The 20345-nt window shown below is 42.4% G+C and overlaps 2 protein-coding genes across 5 annotated transcripts; one reads left to right on the top strand and one right to left on the bottom strand.

Moving 5' to 3' along the window:
- Positions 1–3489: 3489 nt before the first annotated feature.
- Positions 3490–8573, bottom strand: slc2a11b (solute carrier family 2 member 11b). Of its 2 annotated transcripts, none has more exons than XM_047591469.1 (12): positions 8469–8573; positions 6844–6942; positions 6398–6558; positions 6175–6299; positions 5895–6024; positions 5609–5757; positions 5095–5282; positions 4871–4981; positions 4554–4655; positions 4356–4431; positions 4125–4252; positions 3490–4002 (listed from the first exon to the last, which is right to left on the bottom strand). In XM_047591469.1, the coding sequence occupies exons 1-12, from the start codon at positions 8505–8507 to the stop codon at positions 3808–3810; spliced, it is 1503 nt and encodes a 500-aa protein (XP_047447425.1). In that variant the 5' UTR covers positions 8508–8573; the 3' UTR covers positions 3490–3807. The 2 variants fall into 2 exon arrangements, with proteins under 2 accessions (XP_047447425.1, XP_047447424.1); XM_047591468.1 differs by lacking the exon at positions 8469–8573 and adding an exon at positions 7078–7218.
- Positions 8574–10222: 1649 nt separating this feature from the next.
- Positions 10223–20326, top strand: si:dkey-98f17.5 (uncharacterized protein LOC569123 homolog). 3 transcript variants are annotated; one of them, XM_047591472.1, is made up of 13 exons: positions 10223–10389; positions 11858–11969; positions 12724–12817; positions 13412–13466; positions 16030–16170; positions 16257–16417; positions 16501–16599; positions 17569–17714; positions 17852–18023; positions 18146–18258; positions 18576–18663; positions 18882–18941; positions 19040–20326. In XM_047591472.1, the coding sequence occupies exons 1-12, from the start codon at positions 10278–10280 to the stop codon at positions 18933–18935; spliced, it is 1347 nt and encodes a 448-aa protein (XP_047447428.1). In that variant the 5' UTR covers positions 10223–10277; the 3' UTR covers positions 18936–18941; positions 19040–20326. The 3 variants fall into 3 exon arrangements, with proteins under 3 accessions (XP_047447428.1, XP_047447427.1, XP_047447426.1); XM_047591471.1 differs by having other exon boundaries at positions 19019–20326; XM_047591470.1 differs by having other exon boundaries at positions 18882–20326.
- Positions 20327–20345: the final 19 nt, after the last annotated feature.

Raw genomic sequence — 20345 nt, 5'->3', positions numbered from 1 at the left:
GGCTTCTTCCAAAACCTTTACAAGAGATCAATTGTCATAAGACTGTAAAAACACATGCACATGCAAACACAGTATATAACTGGTTTCCAAAGATCTGAATGGGATCTCTGTGTCAAAGAACTTGTGTTCCTTTACTTGGCATATGATGCACTTAACATGCACCCTGAGGTGAGTCTGGGATGAGTCGGGAAGAAATGCTGGCCTATAGACCCTGCATGGCACAAAGACGCTGGCTCTCACATGATCTGTTCATCACTGATAGATCCAGGGTACAGTGTACAGATGAAGGTTTTCAGAATAATGATGTTGTATCTGGAAAAAACTATTAGAAAAACAATTTCTCATAACTGTGACCTAGAAACTCATCATTTTGAGATAGAAACTTTTTTTTTTCGCAAGAATTTTTTTTTTTTTTTTTTTTTTAGATCGTAAGTACCAAAGGCATGTGACACCTCTAGGTAACTGGTACACTAAAATGATCCAGTACCCTATGATTTCTCATTCATTTATGAGAAACCCTGGGGGTGCTGGGACCTATCCTAGTTGTCATTTGGGCAAGAGGCGTAGTACACTCTGGACGTGTCTCCAGTCAAACAAACAAACAAAAGTCTTGGTTAAAGATGCCGTGAAGTAGGTGGCATTCCCTTAACTGTTAATTTATTATACTCTTTGTAGAGTTAAATGTGTTATATAAACTCCCGACGGACTTTTATGGAAGAGAAAGCTGTGTTTGTTGAGTGAAACTGATGCATATATAGTTATGCTAAAGTTAGTAAATGCTAATTCATGAAAAATTACATAAGGAGGCTATTACAATGCTTACAGCAGATAATGAATTTAGCTCGATTAAGCTGTGCATGTTAAGATACTGAATGAATCCTGATTTGCATTAAAGACCGCCTACACTCAACAGGGGTGCTCGTGCGTAAGCAGCGTTCATTCACTAACGTCAGCCCAATAAATAATAAGTTGTGCGTGTGCGCCAAGTCATAGCGCACACACATAAAACAGAGTTGGTCTTGGTTCTGAAGCAGCGGTAGAAATCAGTTAGAGACAATATGTTAAAATATTCTACTGGACCAGTGGGGTCTGACTCTACACCTGAACACGCCCACAAGGGGCGTGGCCACTGGCCACTTTGCTCTTGTTCCATAGATATATCTATGCTCTTGTTCCTGATGATGTCATCATGACGTCATCAGCTTGCCAGCAGGAGCTTTGATATAGGACCTGTTTCTCATTCTCACTAATAATTTAGAGGTTGGGCTGAAAGGTCCAACCTCCTCCGCTGACTCTGGTCTGTCCAACCCAACAGCCAGATGATCAGCCCACTGTGGCTGAAGGTGGAGGTCTCAGCCTCCTCAAGACAAGACCCCAGCCAATCCAGTGGAAGGCCATTAGTGGCCCTTATAGTATTTTTATACTATAATAATAGGCACGTTCTCTCTGTGCCTTTCTGGGTTTTCGTGCCCCACTCGGTCATGACCTCCATAATATCATGCGCTCCCTAGGGCCTCTCCAGACTTTGCATTAAGAACCGATCTGGACTATTGGATCGCAAGTGGCCGTCTTTAGGTGTGGTCAGACCTGACATTAACATGCATCTCCAAATACTTCCCCTGATCGCGCTCTGTGTGCAAATAAATCCCAACATCATCTGGGGTCCAGTAGAATATTCTCTACATCTATTGTCTCTAACGGATCTCTAGCACTGCTCCAGAACCAAGAACAGCTCTGTTTTAGGTGTGTGCGTCATGACTTGGCACACACACACACCACTTATTATCTATTGATCTTCACCCTGATGTTAGTGAATGAATGAGGCAAAACGCTGCTTATGTAGGAGAACCCCTGTTGAGTGTAGACGTATTGTGTTTCTATTATCAGTGTTGACATTAACTCTGATGGTATTGATTTGGGTCTGCTGATTTTGCTGTGTACACGTGTCCCATCATGTCACTTCAAATTTAAATGAGTAAAGGAGCTAAATTAATCTGTAGTGCAGGGGTCTTCAACATTTTGTCAGGCCAAGGACCCCCAAACTGATGAGAGATTGAGTAGGGACCCCCTCCCTACTATATGTGTTCTATATTAAACTTGGCCCAGTGCTATTTGTTAATATACATCATCATTATTATTATTTTGCATTCAATATTAGGCTATTCAAATAATACACAGGTTCAAATTTTCATGTTTTATTTCAAACATGTGCAACAGTAGGGTGGCCGTGCACCTGCCATAAACATAAACATACCTGATGTAAACATAACTAACTGGCATGTGTATATACAGTATGTAAAGTAAATTTAAAAAACAAACGTAGTTTTACATGCTGCAGCACTATATCTTCTCATTATAAGTTGTCATAAAGAATAGGTGTTTGCGACTGCCTCTTTTTATGGTCTTTTTTTCACATCTTTATAAATTTGGTCTAATCTATGATGATAAGCTGCTTAAAGCGGGTCATACATTATTATCTTATTTCAAAGGCCTGTGTCAAGACTAGTGTTTTGTGTTTTTGTACACATAGTGTGTGTATATCTCACAGAGGTGCTCTTTCTATTGCCAGGAAAAGCAACCATTAGAAGTCTGTCAAGTGCACTAAATGGATTCTTGCAGGGTGCATGCTACACAGTGCAGAGAGCAGGAGGAAGGAAGGTTCAACAAAAGACCACGGCTTGTTTTTACTTAGTAGCCCTGACAGTTTAATTTGGTCATGTACAGTCTTTGATTCCTGCTGCGAAAACAGCTTCATTGCTTCAAATCAGAAGCAGGCTGCTAATAATTGTCTGTCTACATTTTCTTGCCAGGTGAAGCACGTCATTAAATCCAGGAGTTAGGTGCATTGCTGAGCTTCTTATCCTGATATGCTGTTTCATTCAGAGTCGATCTCCTTTTTTTTCTTTTCTTTTTTTTTTTATGGTGCTCATCGTACCTCATTCATTGCCTTAAATTGAACTGTTACACCAGCCGTAAAGCGGTAAACGAAGACATTTCAGTGAAGGACATAAATCTGATCTGACCACTCTTTCCTCGTGGCTGCTGTGCTTTGTTTTGAAGATAAGCCTATTATGCGAGTTGGGGATTTGAGCCGAACACTCAGGACTGGTATTCAGACGGATTACTGTAATAGAGTAGCCAAACCTCAGTGCTTGTACTTTATTACCATTTTATGGTAATAATAACAACGTTAAAGTGATTTATTAATGAAACATTGTCCTTTTTGGAAAAAAATACATAAACTAAATAACTGCTGGAGTACTTTGAAAATGACTTCTTTTCATAACTTATTTTCATATTTTGAAATATTTTGGGTAAGTATCACTTGAATTGCTCTTGCTAATACTGTTTCCACTCCTGCAAATACACACATGACAAATATATCAGTGAGGCCTTTGTTCTCCGGATCACATGCCACACTGAAGGCTTACTGAACCACCAAGAAACCCAAATGGCAAGAAAAGTTCACTCTGGGCTCGTTCGCACTGGTCAGCTTTTCCATTGTCTTTATTGAAAAATATCAGTTGAGCGTCCTTCTTTTTTTTTATAAAAGTTGTACGAACCGAATTTTATCACAACAGAATATTTCACATAACAATCAGTTCCATTTTAAATGTACAAATTATCAAAACATATGCAGTTAAAGCTACCATGCACATCTCTGAAGGCACCATGGTTTACAGTATAATTGATTAATACGCTGCATCGCTCATTTAATTGTGTGCGTAGGCTATGAATCCCCCTCCCCCCTCTTTGAAACATGAATGTTGTGAGAGCTAAAGAAGCTTGAATGGCGAGGTCCGTTTTTCATATAGAGGATGATAGAAGTGTTGCCTCCGCTCCAGCAGAACCACTGTTCTTCCTGTTGTTGGAGGACTTGAACTCGTTCTGGATTTCGAGAAATGTTTTGTTCTTGGTCTCAGGAACGACAAAGAAGATGTACGTTGCCACGGAGCAGCAGACGCCCAAGAAGACCAGGAAACAGTACTGCTGCAACCCGATCTGTGAAAATAAACTTGGGGTGAGACTCTGTTCAACATCCATTGCTCCCTTATTTTTCAAAATGTGCCACTTAGTGATCATTTCAAAATGAACACATAATTATTCCTAGTCTGAACACCTACCACGATAAAGGGGAATGCCAGGCCGATAAAGAAGAAACTTGACCAGTTCACCAACCCTGTAAGTATGTATGCTGCAGGGCGGGAGTTTTGTGTGAACAGCTCGGTTGTTAAAATGTTGGTCACGCCACCTTCACACAAGAAGAAACAACAAAAGAAACCACTGCTGTAACTGTTGAACCACAACATTTGCTCAATGGAGCATAAACGTAACTCACAAAGGGACTTACTTACCTGGTCCGAGACCAAAGCTCAGGATAAAAGCGAAAACGCATGCCATGCTCAAGTATGGAAAGACCGAGCTGTAATCCTGAGAGAGAGGAAAACACACAGAAGAAATGTTAGCACGGGCTAAGCAGAGTATAAAAATCAAGCACAAATCATTTGGCTAAATGTCACTTTTTGTCCAAATCTGGCACTGAGACTAATTACCTGGAAAGTGAGCGTCAGCGTGAATAAAATGCAGCAGATACTCATCAGAGTGTATCCTCCCATGATCAGTATTTTCCGGCCCAGACATTCGATGAGCATACCCTGTGAGACACACAGCACGTCACAAGACAAGAAACCATGTCCTTTAGAGACCTCTGACCTTTCATGGCATGTTGTCCAGTTTTTGTTTTTTTTTAACATCATTTTCTTTTTTGTTCTGTTTTTCAAGCACTTTCACATTTTTGGACTCTTGCAGTTTTTCCTTTCGATGGCCAGTCTTGTATCTAATGATTTTATTATAGAATACTTATACTTACACATGTCAAAGCAGTGATGCATTCACATGCGCCAGTGCCGACAGTTGCATACGGTATTTTATCAATGGGAATACCAGATTGTTTGAAGACGTAATCTGTGTAGAAGTAAATCTACAGAAAACAGAGACAAAATCTAAGATTAAAAAACACAATTGCAGAACTTTCGCTTAAACCGTTTTCACATGTTTGTAAAGGGACTGTTGTGAGGAACATTATGTGCATACAGCGTTGATGCCATTCAGCTGTTGGGCAGCGTTGAGCAGTACGACTGTGATGAGCTGCCAGCGCACACTGCGATCGGTCAGGAGCTCCCAGGGCTTCCTGGGCTTGAGCCCAGCTAAATTTATCTTCTCCTTCTCAATATCCTTCAGTTCATCGTCGCAGTAAGCTGTGCCGTGGAGCTGCTTCAGAGCTGCGGACAGAACAACACATGACACTGTGATCGAACACTTCTGTAGACACTGTGCTTCTCATCAGGTTGCAGCTTCTGTGTTTTTTTTTACGATCCCGTCAAAAGCGTTTCTTTTCACACTAATGTGCCCTTAGCAGAATTTGCTCACATGCTTATACAAGCAGCCATTAAGAGACATGTCTCTGTCTCGAGTAATTTCCCAGAGGGAGAGTCTGTGATCTTTTTACTACGCCATTCTACGCACAAAAATGAATCTGTGGAGACAAGACAAACCCAATTTATTGTGAAATGGAAGCAATAGTGCAGCATTTGCTGTGTCATTTCACCTTTCTTACAGCCGTCTTCGTCTCTTCTGTCAATGAGCAGGTAGCGTGGACTCTCTGGGAACCAGGGCAGAATCAGGAGCTGCATGAACGCTGGGATACAGGTGGTGGAGAGAAGGATGGGCCAGAGTTCTTCTCTGCCCAGGAACTCTCTGTATAATCACACAAACGTGTCAGATCAGGGAGATTTTTTTTTTTTTTTTTGAGAAATAGCAATTTAGCCTTTTCAATTCAGATGTGTGTGAAAAAGTTGATAGGGCGGTGTGTGATTTCAATGGTAGGCATTTACTTGAGGCCAATCACTTGTCCAGTTAAGATCCCGCCGGTTATGAATATTGAGGTCCCCATTCCCATGGCGCCGCGTAATGAGGTTGGAGCTATTTCCCCTAGATAAAGAGGTTGAACACAAATGGCAATGCCTGCAAGAAGGAAATTAAAAGCACATTTTCAGAATGGGCAACATTCAAACCAGATATAACAAATACAACACATTTATGAAGGCTTGCATCTAACACATATTTGTCTCTACAGGTTTCAAGGACGAATATATGTGTCCCTGAGGTTCTTACCTGCGTTTATTCCAGTAAAAAAACGTCCAACGATGAGCAGCTCAAATAATCCCGTAGGGTAACTCAGACCCATCAGCAGAGCAGCCATCAGTGCAAATATATTATTGGTCAGCAGGGTCCCTTTCCTGTAAAGCAGCACACAAATACAGTTGCAAATCCTCCATACCAAAGTTAAGTGATAAAACATGGAAGAATCACGTCAATGCGTCTTTTTCGTCAATACCTCCCCAACTTCACAGACAGCGTCCCACCGATCGTTGCTCCTATAAGTCCTCCTATGGTGAATATGGACACGATAGCGGACCAGAGAAGGGTGAGAAGGTGTTCTGATATGTCTGCTTGGTAACGCTCCCTCCAGGTCTGGTTGATGAAACCTTGCACATACTGGAGATAAAAGAAGAACAAACGTTAATTTGTATATGCACGTGCAGGGTATCTAATGACTTTGCAGTGGAGTTATACATTAGTGATTGAAAAACAGATGCACTGGACCAGAGCTTGACATGAGGCAGATGTGGACTACTTTATCCTTCCACTATCTCTATTTAAGACATAATACAATCCAATCCATTGCGACATCTTTGGACTGAGTAAGGACTATCGTATAAATTAGGAATTGTCGATATTATGATGATTTAATATGTGCAGGGACAAATCCAGGATTATTACCAATGTGGGTGCATTGATGACAGATACGTTATATCCATATTGAAAGGTTCCCCCGATACAAGCGGCAAACGCGGCCAGCACTAGGGACTTGTTTGGGAACTGAAAGCAGAAACACAGATACACACATACACAGTTCAAAACATTTTCATGCATCGTGTACAGAAAAGCTGCGTCCTGCCACATCCACGCCGCTCTTCCTTCTTCAAAGCTCACAATTCATTACAATCCACGTACCTTCGACCGCTTTCTGACCGAGACCCCTTTAACGAGCAGAGGCTGACATTCATCCCCGTATTTTCCTGTCATTTTGCTGTTTGTTGGCTGGTCTTTTGCTCAGACTTTACTAAAAAGCAGCTCTCCTCCGAGGGTTTGCGCTCAAACAGGAAACTTAAGTTAAGGAGGACGAGTTTATGCTGGGGATGATACAATTGATCTGTTGTCATTAGGTAATCGTGGAGTGTGGAGAATCCGCAGCGTAATTTACCCTGTTTATCGGGACTTCACGGCATAATGACATGCAACAAGTTTATTTTAAGTAAAAGAATTAAAAGCACCCAAATTCAAACCTGGAGAGGTTTCTGCGCAAATCAGATAATTTCACATCGTCATGCAGGGCGTATATAAATTAAAACATTTAAAGATCATTTCGCTTTGAGATGTCCAGACGGTCAGGAATGAGGCAGACTGTCGAGTAGGCCTAACCTTACTGTCGAGTGGTCACAGACTTGACAGTTGTTCACTGAATGTGTAATATATAGCCTAAAGGACATGTTTACATGCTACCTATTGGTTTACCTATATGTTTTTCCTGTTGTTGTCTTGAAGTGTCATGACAGATTCATATGCATGTATGCACAAAGCATCAAGTACATGTATATAATAACCAGGGTAGTAAAAATGCTGTGGATGCCCCCTGTGTTTCAAACCCTAGGAAAGCAGTCAGCGCAGTGAAGTTTATTAATGAACTGCTCAGTCAGTCTGCTCCACTAAAACGGCCAAACGCGTTATTACGCACCACTCCACCACATTAAAGTCTTTAAAAAAATATGCAGGGTGAACGAAAGGGTAAATAAGCTCCAAGAGGCATTGTTCTGATTTCTCATTTGGATTTAAACGCTTTAATAAGTAACCCATTTATGCGATTTGCAGGTATGCTGGTGAAAAAAACATATTTCTTTTTTTTTTAAAAGACATTTTTTTATTAACTGCATTTTTTTTCACAACCCGTCAACCAAAAACCTCTAACCTTTTTTCTTTCTTTCAAAGTGTGAGAATATTTCTGTATTATTTAAAATAATTTCTTAGCAGTTATAAACACTGGGTCCAAATCATAAAAAGAACCACCTTGTTAGACACTTTAAACACTGCCACATGAAGAAGATGATGTAAAAATGTCTACTTGTTTATGCAGTGTTTGAATAATTACATCAGCATCTCGTTGCGATGACAGATACAAAATGTCAAATCACAACTAGTCATGCTGCTCTCATTGGTTCCAGATACAAACCATTATTTACATACGTACTGTAGAATAGTTCACCTTTTGATCTACCAAAACGCACAGACAATTGAACTTAACGTTTTATTCAGCAGTTAACTACAAACTAGGTCGAATTTGATCTCACCTCTTTCTTTGATTGCGCAGATCCCTCATTGAAGTTCATTTCGGAAGCTGCCGTGCTTGAATAAAGCAATTACAATGAATGTTCCGCTGCAGTCGGAGTGCCCCCATAATGACAGCGCATTGTAAGGTGCAGCATATGACCTGAGCTCCGGGGAGGAGGGGGCGATCAAGCCCTTGAAGCACATTCTTGCCTGGTTCTGAGACTTGCCCTCAGGTGGTGGAAGGACTGGTGACCCAAATCCAGAGGCATTATCTATTCTCAGTTTTATTCTCTGCATGGACATCCTATTCAAAGTTATTTTAAGTCTACATATAGACCAAAATAATCGGACCTTTTATTTTTTATTCTAGATGTGATATGATATGATCTGCATAAGTGAGACAGAGGAGAGAAGCACACGAATATTTTGCTCTGTAACAGGTTGTGAACATGGTACAAATGCATTTAAACACATTAAATAAGAGATGTCAGCCTAAATGTGTTGTGAAGACAGCAGAACCTACATGTCTACCTGTCTTCACAAAACTTATATACACTGATCAGTCATAACATCATGACCACAGACTATTGTGTAGGCTTTTGTGAGTCATCAGAAAATGGACATGGGTCTTCTGAGGGTGTCCTGAGGTGCCTTGCAACATAATGTTGTTAGTGAGGGTCTCTGGGTCCTATATGTTGAAGGGAGGGTCTCTGTGGATCAGGTTTGTTCCAGTGCATCACTTGACCATCTAGTGAATTTGGAGGTCAGGTCAACATCTTGTGCTGGTAAATTTCTAAGTAACATCCACACAAGTGCCAGGTCCAGCAGAACATTGTATTTTCACAAGATGGTCAGTGTTATTAACTTCTCCTGTCAGTGGTCATAATGTTACGGCTGATCGGTGTATATACATCCTGCAATAAGCTTTCATTGATACCTAGATGTGGCGTGAAAGGCTTCCAATAGTTCAATAGTCTTGATTTTAGCTTAGAATTACACACGATTAGACTATAACTTTCAGGTCATGCCACTGTAGCAAAATGTAGGATGCACAATATAAGGAAGCTCTAGTATTAAGGTAGTCTATATTTATAGTACGGTGCATTAAATGCATGCAACAGATATATGAGGAAGAACCATAGTTTATACTGGGAGTTCTCTTTCCAAAGAAATTATTATTTTGAACGCATTTATTTTCACCACATAATTTTATTCATCAAATTTCAGATTTCAGTTTTTAGAGTCCGTCCTTTCTTGCTGTAGTAAAATGTAATTATTAGTTATTTTTTTTCGTTAATAAGCCTGACTTAAGATAAGATAGGATAATACTTTATTGATCCCCATCCCCAATGAGGAAATGCAAATGCTATAGGAGCAATAGCCAAGGTAACTAGTGACCAAAGAGAAATTAAATAGGGCAGAGAAAGTAACAAAAGTTGTAGACTTGTGCCTTTAAATATGTTCTTGTGGCAACTCTAACATACGCATGATAAATAAATATTTATTTAATATGCATCATGTCATTTGACAGAGTTTTAACTTGTTAAACTGGAAGTTGGTTTGATTCAGTTATTGAATGGAAATCAAACCAAGAGTGAGATCAGTTAAACCAATACTATATATATGAACTTTGCACTGGAAAAGGGGCAAAGAGGTCAAAAAGGTTAAGAACCTCTCATCTATTGTAGGGCTTTAGTGCATTACACTAAATGCTGGTAGTGGCCGCTAGGGGGCGCGTCTTCCGCAAACGACAACCCATGTGTAACCCTGAAATCGTTCCCCTCGCGGTTTGGGAAACAGCAGAGACGCGACAGGTGACTGTGTTCACAATGTCGGGCAGAAAGCCCCGATCTGTGGCGAATCCCCTGGAGTCTGCGATCACCACACCCAGTGAGAGGATCCTGAAGGAATGCCACAGCCTGTATGTCGACAGCGAAAACGGTAAATAATCTATAAGCCCGCGTTTGTTGCAAACTTTGCACCGTTAAAACCAGAAACTGTCCCGTTGTGATGTTATGCAAGAGAGCGGTTCCAGGCTGCGTTAAGTTTGTAGCGAGAAAAGTTGAGCCAGTGCTGCAGATTTAGTGCGTGTGGAGGAGGCGGCTGTGTGCAGCTGCTGCCTGTCAGTGTCAAACACATGACACCGGAGAGGCTCCTCGATCTTGCAGCCCCGCGGGGCAGCGCCCCGATCTCTGTGTCTCTGTACACAATGTCACAAGAAGTATTAACAGTAAAAACACGAGAGTGGTGTCCCTGAGCACAGCCTCGTGCTCTGTGCTTCACAATAAACAGTGGTACAGTAGCATATGTCTGGAGAAGTGTCTTAACCATTTTGACTGTACTATACTATACTATACTATACTATACTATACTATACTATACTATACTATACTATACAATAATAACACCACCTAGAGCATTATATACCAATCAGCCACAACATTATGACTGAATGATCAAATGAATAACCGATTATCCCATCATCATGGCACTTAACACGTCAGTGGGACCGTGGTATGTAGCCTATTAGGCAGCAAGTACGTGAACATTTTGTCCTCAAGGTTTATTTGCTGAGAGTGGGTAAGTGGGAATATCAGATTCTCAAGCCGTGACTACCGAGACATCTACAAACCTGCAGCTCAGGCCTGAACCACGGGCCCGGTGGAAGAAAAGTGGCCCGGGTCTGCTGTGTTGTGTTTTTCTTGCACGTCACGTGGAAGGGTGGGCGCCTCTTATCTGGGGAACATATGGTTCTAGGATGCAAGGATCAGCCCTCCTTGTCGCTGCCATGGTGGCGTGCGTCGTCCGCAACGGTGTCCGGGTTGTTGCCTGTGTTAAAGCAACGTCCACGCATCACGTTGTACTAGGATCGTAAGAGTTATTCGTGGTTTAGGGTTTGTGGTCATAAGGTTTTAATGTTGCGGCTGATCGGTGTGTGTTGTGGTCCATTCAGTGAGTGCAGCGCTGTCTTTTGCACTCATTCACATCTAGAATACGCACAGGGCAAACAGCGCCAGGTCTTTGCAGCTTCTGTACATCAGTTTGCAGGTCAAAGGCCACTCACTCCGTGGTGATAATGAAGGGGGGTGATAGCTGTTCTTTGATTTTTCCAACAGGGCCTTTAATCTAGAAACAAAACTTCATCAGATTTCTGTGAATACATTGTGGAGGCCGGTTCAAATTTAAATTCATCTTACTTGTGTCTTATCCCTATGTATAATTATGTTTATGTGCAGGCTTACCACTAACTTGATTTTACTCATTTCCGAAATTGCACAGATTTTGCAGCCATATTTATATTTTATTTAGCCTTAAACTCAATTTAGGGCATTGCTTTATGAGGACACCACTCCGGTTGTTGCTGCACGCCCTGATTTTTGTGTGTCTCCTTGTGTTCGTGTGATTTCAGGCCTGGTGAAAATCGCCAGCAGCCTGGGAGTCCGGCTACTGCCTCCCAGAAAGAAGATCATTGTGATGATAATGGGTAACCACTCTGCAGGAAAGAGCTCCTTCATTAACTGGTAATACATTATTGTTAATGGGACTTACCACCACCGTGCCAGGCTGCCTGACTATCACATGCTCTGAGAAGAGAGTGGCAACAGTACTATCTTCACACTTGACTTTTAGAGGTGCCCTGTGGTTTGTGTGCAGGCTAAGTGTCGTTTGTCAGTTTCAATGCAGCCAACGAGAATAGAAAGAGGAGAAAATAATAATAATTACTGCGACAATAATGCCCGCTCAAGTTCAGGGGTATGAAATATAGACAAATCATTGTACAAATTGCATGTAATCTCTCCATAACTACATATTACATATGTTATTGTGCGCTTTGTAGGAATTGTGAACAGAAATGTACTGTATACTCTATATTGTATACTGGGCTGTTTGTCTGTCTGTCTGTAAATATACGTTTTCTCCTGGTTGACAGTGCGCAAATAATTGTCTGGCCCCCCTGAGGTGTTAACGGCAGTGATCACAGTCGCATGTGCAACCTGCCCAACCAGTCGTCCAACATAGGAACTGGCCTTTTTACACCAGATAGTAATATTGAAATTTTTGCTGATAAATCTAAATAATTAATACACAGAAAACGAGTTAACAGCAAATCAATTTATGGCACTTCCTTGTCTGAGCCTCGTCACTGTGGGGATTTTGTGGCTCAACGTATACAAAGATGCTTCTCTTGATCTAGAGTGTGTTGTTGTCCATCTTTAAATGCCCCTATAAATGCAGCATTAAGGCTCCTAATAACCTTTTTTTCTCTCATTCTAGGTACGCCGAAGAGCACATACAGAAAACAGGTGTGGCCATTGAAACCCAGGGGTTTACGTTCATCACAAGTGGTCGCAAAAGAGAATCTCTGACGGTAAGAGGAGCATGAAGATGTTTCCCGTAATGAAACAGAAGCACTCTGTGTTTACTGTGTCTGAGATCAGATGAACAAACACTATTTTTTATTCAGACCTCACTTTGAGCCTTTTTGAATTTTTAACTTAAGTACTGGGAACTGAAGCTGCAGCAAGTCATACATATTGATGAAGCAGAAATGTTCATTGTAAGTACTTTCTCCGTTTGCGTGGTTCTCTTATTCGCCACGCTTCCTCCGATGACGGGATTTGTAGAATGAATACACGCGCAAAGAGACTCGAGACACACCTGCCTCTGTGTCGTCTCTCGTCCATTACCGCTCCGTTCATATGCGCCTGCGGTGAAGGCGATGAAGATGAATAATACATTTGCAGAGCAGGACTGCGGAGTGGAAGGATTATCTCCCATGTACGGGAAGGCGTAGAGCGAGTGCGCTGGGCTGCGGCACGGCAGCGGCTGCGAGCCTGAGCAAAGTACTGAGATGAGAGAGGACTCTGTTGTAGAAGGGTGGGAAATGCTGCAGGATGAAAATGCAGATCAGTATTTGTCTCATCATGTTCCTTCTCACATCGCCTTTGTAACTCTCCCGCAGGGGAATGCGACGCTACACCTTTACCCTCACTTTCGACCCCTCCTTGAGTTCAAAGGTAAGACTTTGCATCAGAAAGCAGTGATTACGTTGCTGATAGAAGAGTCGGGCCTCTCTGCTCTCCACTCTACTTTATTCCAATCAGTTTTCATATTGATTTTGTGCACTTCCTGGTGTGATGTATCTGATAACAGCAACATTTCTAACACATAGGACAGCTTAGGGTATGTTTTATGTGTTTCTTGTGAGGACACTCAGTTCAGTCTTTGCATCTCCATGACATTTAACACTTGAAGTGGGATATTTTTTTGTCATTTTCTTGATAAAATCAGGCCGTGCAAAGCTCTAATGGAGCAAGGAGATGATACATTAGTCCGGCTGCCCTAGATGAATAGTGAACAGGAGATGGATGTAATCATGAAGTGCAGAAAGAGATTGATGGCCTTGAGGTTTAAGATAATGCTCTGCTAAATCCATTCATCCGACCATCCATCAATAGAAATCCTGACATTTTCATACAGTGCCTTACCCCTGAGGTGTAACCCTGAGTCATTTGCAGGTTTCTGCAGGCAGATCTGTGTTTTGTGATTTGAGGTAGAGTTTAAGTGCTTCACCTTGATGAACTCACCAGAGAGTTTCGAGAACTGGATGTTTCACGATATATTAATCTCCCGAGACTCCTGTTCACCTCTTAGTGTGCCTTTGAGATGACTCTGACGTCGAGAAAAGCGACTAATTATCGGCACGTCATTTTAAGATTGTCGCCTCACATCCGTGCGTCAGCTGTGAGCTGTAGACGCCGGGCGACCACTGCGATCGAGGTGGTCGTGCAGAAAGCGTGGGCGTGTCTGCTGCCTGAGTGTGTGTGTGTGTGTGTGTGTGTGTGTGTGTGTGTGTGTGTTGGGAGGGGGGGTGTGGAGGAGGTAATGTGTGTGCGTGTATGTTGTAGAGAGTGAGGGTTCACTGGGTGCGGACCAGAGCGCTCACGGTATGGCGTATGAGTCACACGCCCCATCGACAGCAGTGCAGTGTAGTCAGGAGGAGCTGCTCAGAAATGTCACAGCCATTAGAGGCGGCACAGCCCAGACTCCAGCAGCAACAGCTCCACTCTGCAGGCCTGAGCCTCGCAGCACCAGCAAGGATCTGCTGCTGGATTTACAAGGAGGCTTTTTCCCTGAACTTCATCAGCGCCTTCCGGAAATTCACTAAATCAGGCCTTTGTTTACTTGTCACCGACGGAGGATGACTCATCAGAAAAGCACCATGCGTCCTTACGTGGGAGCAGCTGCTGATTGCACAGTTTGATCTTCTTCTCCTTCTTCTGGATGTGCTCTCCGAGATACTTCTAAAGGATTGTTTAAGTCTAAATCTTTTTGTCTTTATCTCATGACTTTGTCGATGAGCTGACATGCTGCATGGGAATTGGCTGTTTCTGTCACAGGTCAAGTGATCCGTTATTGTTAACAGAGACGTTTGGCTTTCTGTGGTCGTTGCTTTGCATATGTCTGCACTGTGTCTGGCTCAGACTGTTTAATCCAACAAGTTCTTTCTAGTCGATGTGGCATTACTGAAGCCTTTGCCCTTTTCCTCATGCACACGATCTCTCTCAGTCAGTTGTGTAACTCAGCACCCGTCAGCAAGTATAACTCAGCGTAATTCACCTTTCAGATGACCTTTTTCATCATGTGGATGAATGCATCTGAACTGAGGCCATTTAATTCACTGATTTTAAGTGGCATGGCGTCTCCATTTGACCAGCAGGCTTATAGATATTTGATGCGAAGCTACATGATTATCTGCGCACGCATATGTAAATGTAATGACTTTCCTGTGCACAGTAGGGATGTCTCAACATTGGCATACTTTGGGTACATTTCTGAGATGTGCAGTAGGAGGGAGATGCATTGTATTGATATTTTCGGGGGGATGCGCTTATGTAAGAGAAACATAAGGGAATGCTAATGTGCCACAGCAGCAGTGGTCCTGCTCGCTGCAGCACAAGGATGTGATTTGTGCTGGCTGTTAACACTTGCCGCTTCGCATGAAACAGCCTCACTGTCATCCCAGGCCTGCGTGTGTGTAGAGTGATAATGTGGCGGTGGTGGGTTTTTGCCAATAATAGGGGGCATGTCTCAATAGTGATCCTGTTCTGTTTAAGTAGGGACGGGGCGGTGGTGGGTAGTGGTGGTGGGTGAAGTCCACTCGGGGCGGTTGTGGCGGAGTATCGTAACCTCGCAGTGCGTTGCCTCACAGTCGTTCTTCACTGGCTAGCTTTATGTCCCACGCCCCACACTAAAGCTGCCAGTTGAAGAGCTGTTGTGTGTAACCATGACAACAGGCCTCTCAGCTGAGGGGATGGTGAGAAAACTGAGACCTGAAAAAAAAACAAAAAAAAACAAAAACAAAAAAAAATGCTTCCTTGACTTTGAAGTTCTTGATCTTAATGTCACCGATCTCCCTCAGGTTCCCAAGTATTGACTGCACTGCGGCTTCTGGTATCTAAGAGTAACATAGTAATTAGAGGCTTCCTGCAGGAACTCCACTATCCATTCACCATCTTTAATACTGTGGAATTACCCTGAAGGAAGCACCTGTGCACACGCAGCATCTGTATTTTCCAGGTGCGTTGGACTACCTCTCAGCTGAGATCTCCACCTCCAAGCAGAAGAAATTCAGTCTGGTGACATTTGTGGACACTCCGGGTTTGGTGGACGGAGACATGATCTACCCCTTTGATGTCAACAGCGCCATCACCTGGTTGGGTATGTGTTACAGCTTCTAGTTGTCTCTCCGGTGACGTATTTACTATGCGGCTGCTTTCTAACATGATCTGTTTTTGCGTGTGTAGGAGAACAGGCGGACCTGATATTTGTGTTCTTTGACCCGATGGGCCAAGCGCTGTGCAAACGCACCCTCAACATTGTGGAGAAGCTCAGTGAAAAATGTGGGGACAAGCTGTTGTTCTACCTCAGCAAAGCGGACGAGGCCGGGAGGGAAACGGACCGTCAGGTAGCTTCACATAATGTTTCATTTTTGATGTGCTTCAACCCAAGAAAGTCAAGTTAAGGTGTTTTGTTTTTCCTTTGCGTCAGAGAGTTATGATGCAGATCGTCCAGGAGCTGTGCCGCCGTCCCGGTCTCAATAAATGTGGTTTTGAGATGCCGACAATATACATCCCCAATCCGGAGAAGGTAAAATGAACTGTGTGTTCAGTATTCTCAGTGTTTTACAGTTTGTCGTTGACTTGAAACCTTTATCAACAACAATCTTATCCCATGAATGATGCAGTGTCCTTGCACCTGTTAGCGGACTTGGAGAGTGAATTTTGTTATTTTATCACATCATATTTTGGATTTTAAGCTCTCTGCTACCTTCAGGTTCAACAGCCATTGCCATATGACGTCTTAGAGAAGGGGTCTAAAACGTTTTTCAGGTCAGGGACCCATGCATAGAAGGGTGGCCGTAATATTGCACCGTGCATCTGGGATTTCACGGCCGCAGTCTGAATGGGCTTGTAGGGTCAGCTTGTAATATGCGGCCTCGTGAGGGGCGGGGCCCACTGTCTACGGGAGGCTTAGATTGACAGGTCTCGGTTAGTGTGGCACTCTGTGTGAAACAGTGGGCTCCTGAAAGATCAGTATCGCTGAATTAGCAAAGAGCTGACTAATAGATAACGTCTTCTGCCTTCATTTATCCCTTTACTAAAGTATGTTGGAAAATTAAAGAAAATATATAAAAATATCTAATCAACCTAAGATTTTGCGACCCCCTTGCAGTACCTCCATGGTCCTCCTAGGGGTCACGGACCCCCTGTTGAAGACCTGTGTTTTGGAGAGATATCAATTTGTGTGGGGGGTGAAGAGATCGTAAACTGTGGACCTTGATATGCCTGGCTTTGACCACGGCAGCCTCAGTCCTGAGTTATTGCTGCACCATCTTGTGATCTACAACCGACTCCTCATGGTAGATGTGTGCGTCCCTCTAGACCTCCAGTTTGCTTTTGCTGAGCAAGCGCAGCTGCACTTCCTGCTAAGTGCACGCGGCTGCCAATCAAAATACCTTCTAGATCCGTCCCGGAAGCTTCCAGACTTTCCCCTGTTAAAGATGCATGACCTCTTTTCCATTTATCTCTAAAACGTTGGTGTTTTTGTCCTGTTTAGCCGAGCAGGTGTGTGAACCAGATAGACGGGGTCTGCCAGACCATCGAGAAGACCATCAACCAGGCCGTTCAGAAGACACTGGATCAGCTGGAGAGAGACTGTGACCTCATTTGTTCAACGATCAACAGCAAACTAGAACAGGACAGGTTCGTACACTGCAATGCAAAGAGTATTATATTAAATAATGGTGGAATTTAATAAACCGCATTTTGTGTGTGTGTGTGAAGGAGATAAGCGTTGCCAGCTGCAGTTGTTAAAAGACATTTCTTCTTTGTGCGCACAGGGCTAATGCGGCTTACAACAAAAGCGTCCGTCTTCACTCGTTCCTCTGCGGTGCTCTGGGAGTTTTCCTCCCTTTCCTCTTCATCCTCAGTTTCATCGTGAACACCATCTCCAAAGAGCAACTGGAAGAGCTCCTGGGTGAAAGTGCGAGTCGGACCATCACTGTCTTCTCGGTAAGTAGTAGCTGATCAAACTAATAATATTGATAATATTAATAACACATTGTGGGTGATTTTGCTACTGTTGTAGTTTAGTATCAAGTTCTCTGACCGTCTGTTCAACGTGTGTCCCACAGGGAGTAGTGATGTATTTATGGGACTGGATACCAGAAGATGGCCAAGTTGTGTGTGTGATCATTTTTGGAGCTTTTTGCTACCTCCTGCTTTTCCTGGCTAAATATTTTGCAGGGTAAGTGTTGCTGGTGTGGAGTACAAACATGTAACCATCTAAAGGTTTGAGAAAACAGCACATTAAACAAGAGTTAAGAAAACAATAAATAATAAAATAATATGCAATTGTTGGATAGTAAAAAATCTTTTGCGTCTTACGCTTATGTCCGCCACTTGGTTTATATTGGAGCTGTGGAGTAGTGGTTATTTTGGCACTACTTGAGCAAGGCACCTAACCCCTTAACTACGTGAGTTTGTGTGTTTGGTTATAGTATATACAAGTAGGAAGTTGTGCAATGTTCAAATGAATGAAATTGTGTTGTTCTCTGTTGTCAGCCAAGGGAATAAGACTCTGACGAAGAAGGAGAAGAGGAAAATGGCAGAATACAGTGATTATATCCAAGATATCGTCAAAGCTAAGAAGGTTAGATTCATTCTCACACGGTTGCATCGTCTAAGCCGCATTTTACATCATCATGGATTTACTATGTGTAATGAGCCATCAGTACTGAGACTCTTAATGTTAACTGCTTATACTTAACTACAAAGAAGATGTAAACACATTTTAAGTTACTTCTGTCCTTCCAGTTAGCTAAAGAGGGTTAAAATTGTGAATTTTCATACATTAATCTTGCTCCTCAGGGTAAACTCTACGAATGGTATCTCCAGCAGTGTGCAGCAGAGTACGACCTCTGACCCCGGGTAAGCCGAAGATGGTTTAAACGCACATGTTTTTTTTTTTTGTTTGTTTTTTTGTGAAAGCGTCTCATCTGTCACAGTGTGTCATTTGGCGTTTATAGCGGAAGGAAGCAGGACCTCGAACCCAGTTAATAACCCTCAAAATGAACACGATGCGACCTGCCAACGTTTATCATCATCTCAGCAGCTCATTTGAGAAGTGCCTTTAGTATTGATTACCAGACAAACTGTGATTGTATAGTTTTTTTTAAAGGAACAGAATTCATACTGTGACTAGATATTTTTCAGTTTTTTAGTCGCGCATACATACATCAGATATTTTAGAAAGTAAAAGGTGTTTACAAATTACTTACTTGTTCCCCATTTTTCTCTGGAGTAACTTGCAGCTGCTTTTACCGGCAAGTACGTTTATACGATGTTTTATAAAGTCTGTCCTCTCGTAGCGCCGTCCTCGCTGCCATTTTTACCAGAATGTGTTTTAATGCCGTCTCTTAGCAATAACCACAATAGCCAATACTGAGAAAACATCTGGGCATTGAAGTTGTCTTATACTTTCACACAGCCAGTAAACCTTGAGGCTCCAAGCTTTCTCTTGCCTCCAAAGACTCTGTAAGACTTGTCTTGTGTGTGTCAGGTGTTTTTTTTGTACGTCAGGTATTTTATTGGTGAATCGTGAGCCGCAGCACAGTCAAGACTGGTGGTTCAAATACTCCAATGCAGTACAGTAAAACATGTGTCATTGCACTGATGTGCATCTCCTAGTTCTGTCAATGAGCACTGAATGCTGAGAGTCGTCTGTGTATAGATTTTACTTTTATTGTCATATTTTCTCATCACTCCGTTCTAAGATGTATGTGTGTTCAGTAGTTCGAACTGTTGTTGTTTTTTTCCCCCCAAGGATGCTCTGATCCAATACACATCCATATCTGATACTTATTGTCATGATTGACCACATTAATAACTATTTATAACTACTGTTAATAACTGGGTGTCTTTGATGTCAGCGTGGCCATAGATTAGTCTGTAGTGGTCATGTATCAGCAGAAGCCCAGAGTTGACGTTGGGATCAGAGGAGGAAAGTTGGATCAGTGCATCCTCGCTTTTTATCCAGAATAATATAGAAGAACCTTTTACGGGCTGTTTGCAATACTATTGTGAACACTTTTAGTTTGTTTGTATTAGATGTCTCCCAGGGAATATGAGATCTCATTTATACATTTTGTGAAGCTCATCAGTTCTGTGTAATCGTTCCTAAAATCACTGTTGTGTGTAAACTAGACTGATCTATCTAGAAATGCTGTTCATTTCAGGCATCCAAATTCAAAGAACGAAATCAGCCAAACTGTGCTCTGTCACTTCTTTTGAAGTTATTAAACATTTTCTAATGACTGTTTCCCGACTGACTGT

The sequence above is a fragment of the Mugil cephalus genome, chromosome 8 (assembly GCF_022458985.1).
Source record: "Mugil cephalus isolate CIBA_MC_2020 chromosome 8, CIBA_Mcephalus_1.1, whole genome shotgun sequence".
In the NCBI taxonomy this organism is placed as follows: Eukaryota; Metazoa; Chordata; class Actinopteri; order Mugiliformes; family Mugilidae; genus Mugil; species Mugil cephalus.
The sequence above is the reverse complement of the archived record's forward strand: the minus strand, read 5'-3'. Positions and strand labels throughout refer to the sequence as shown.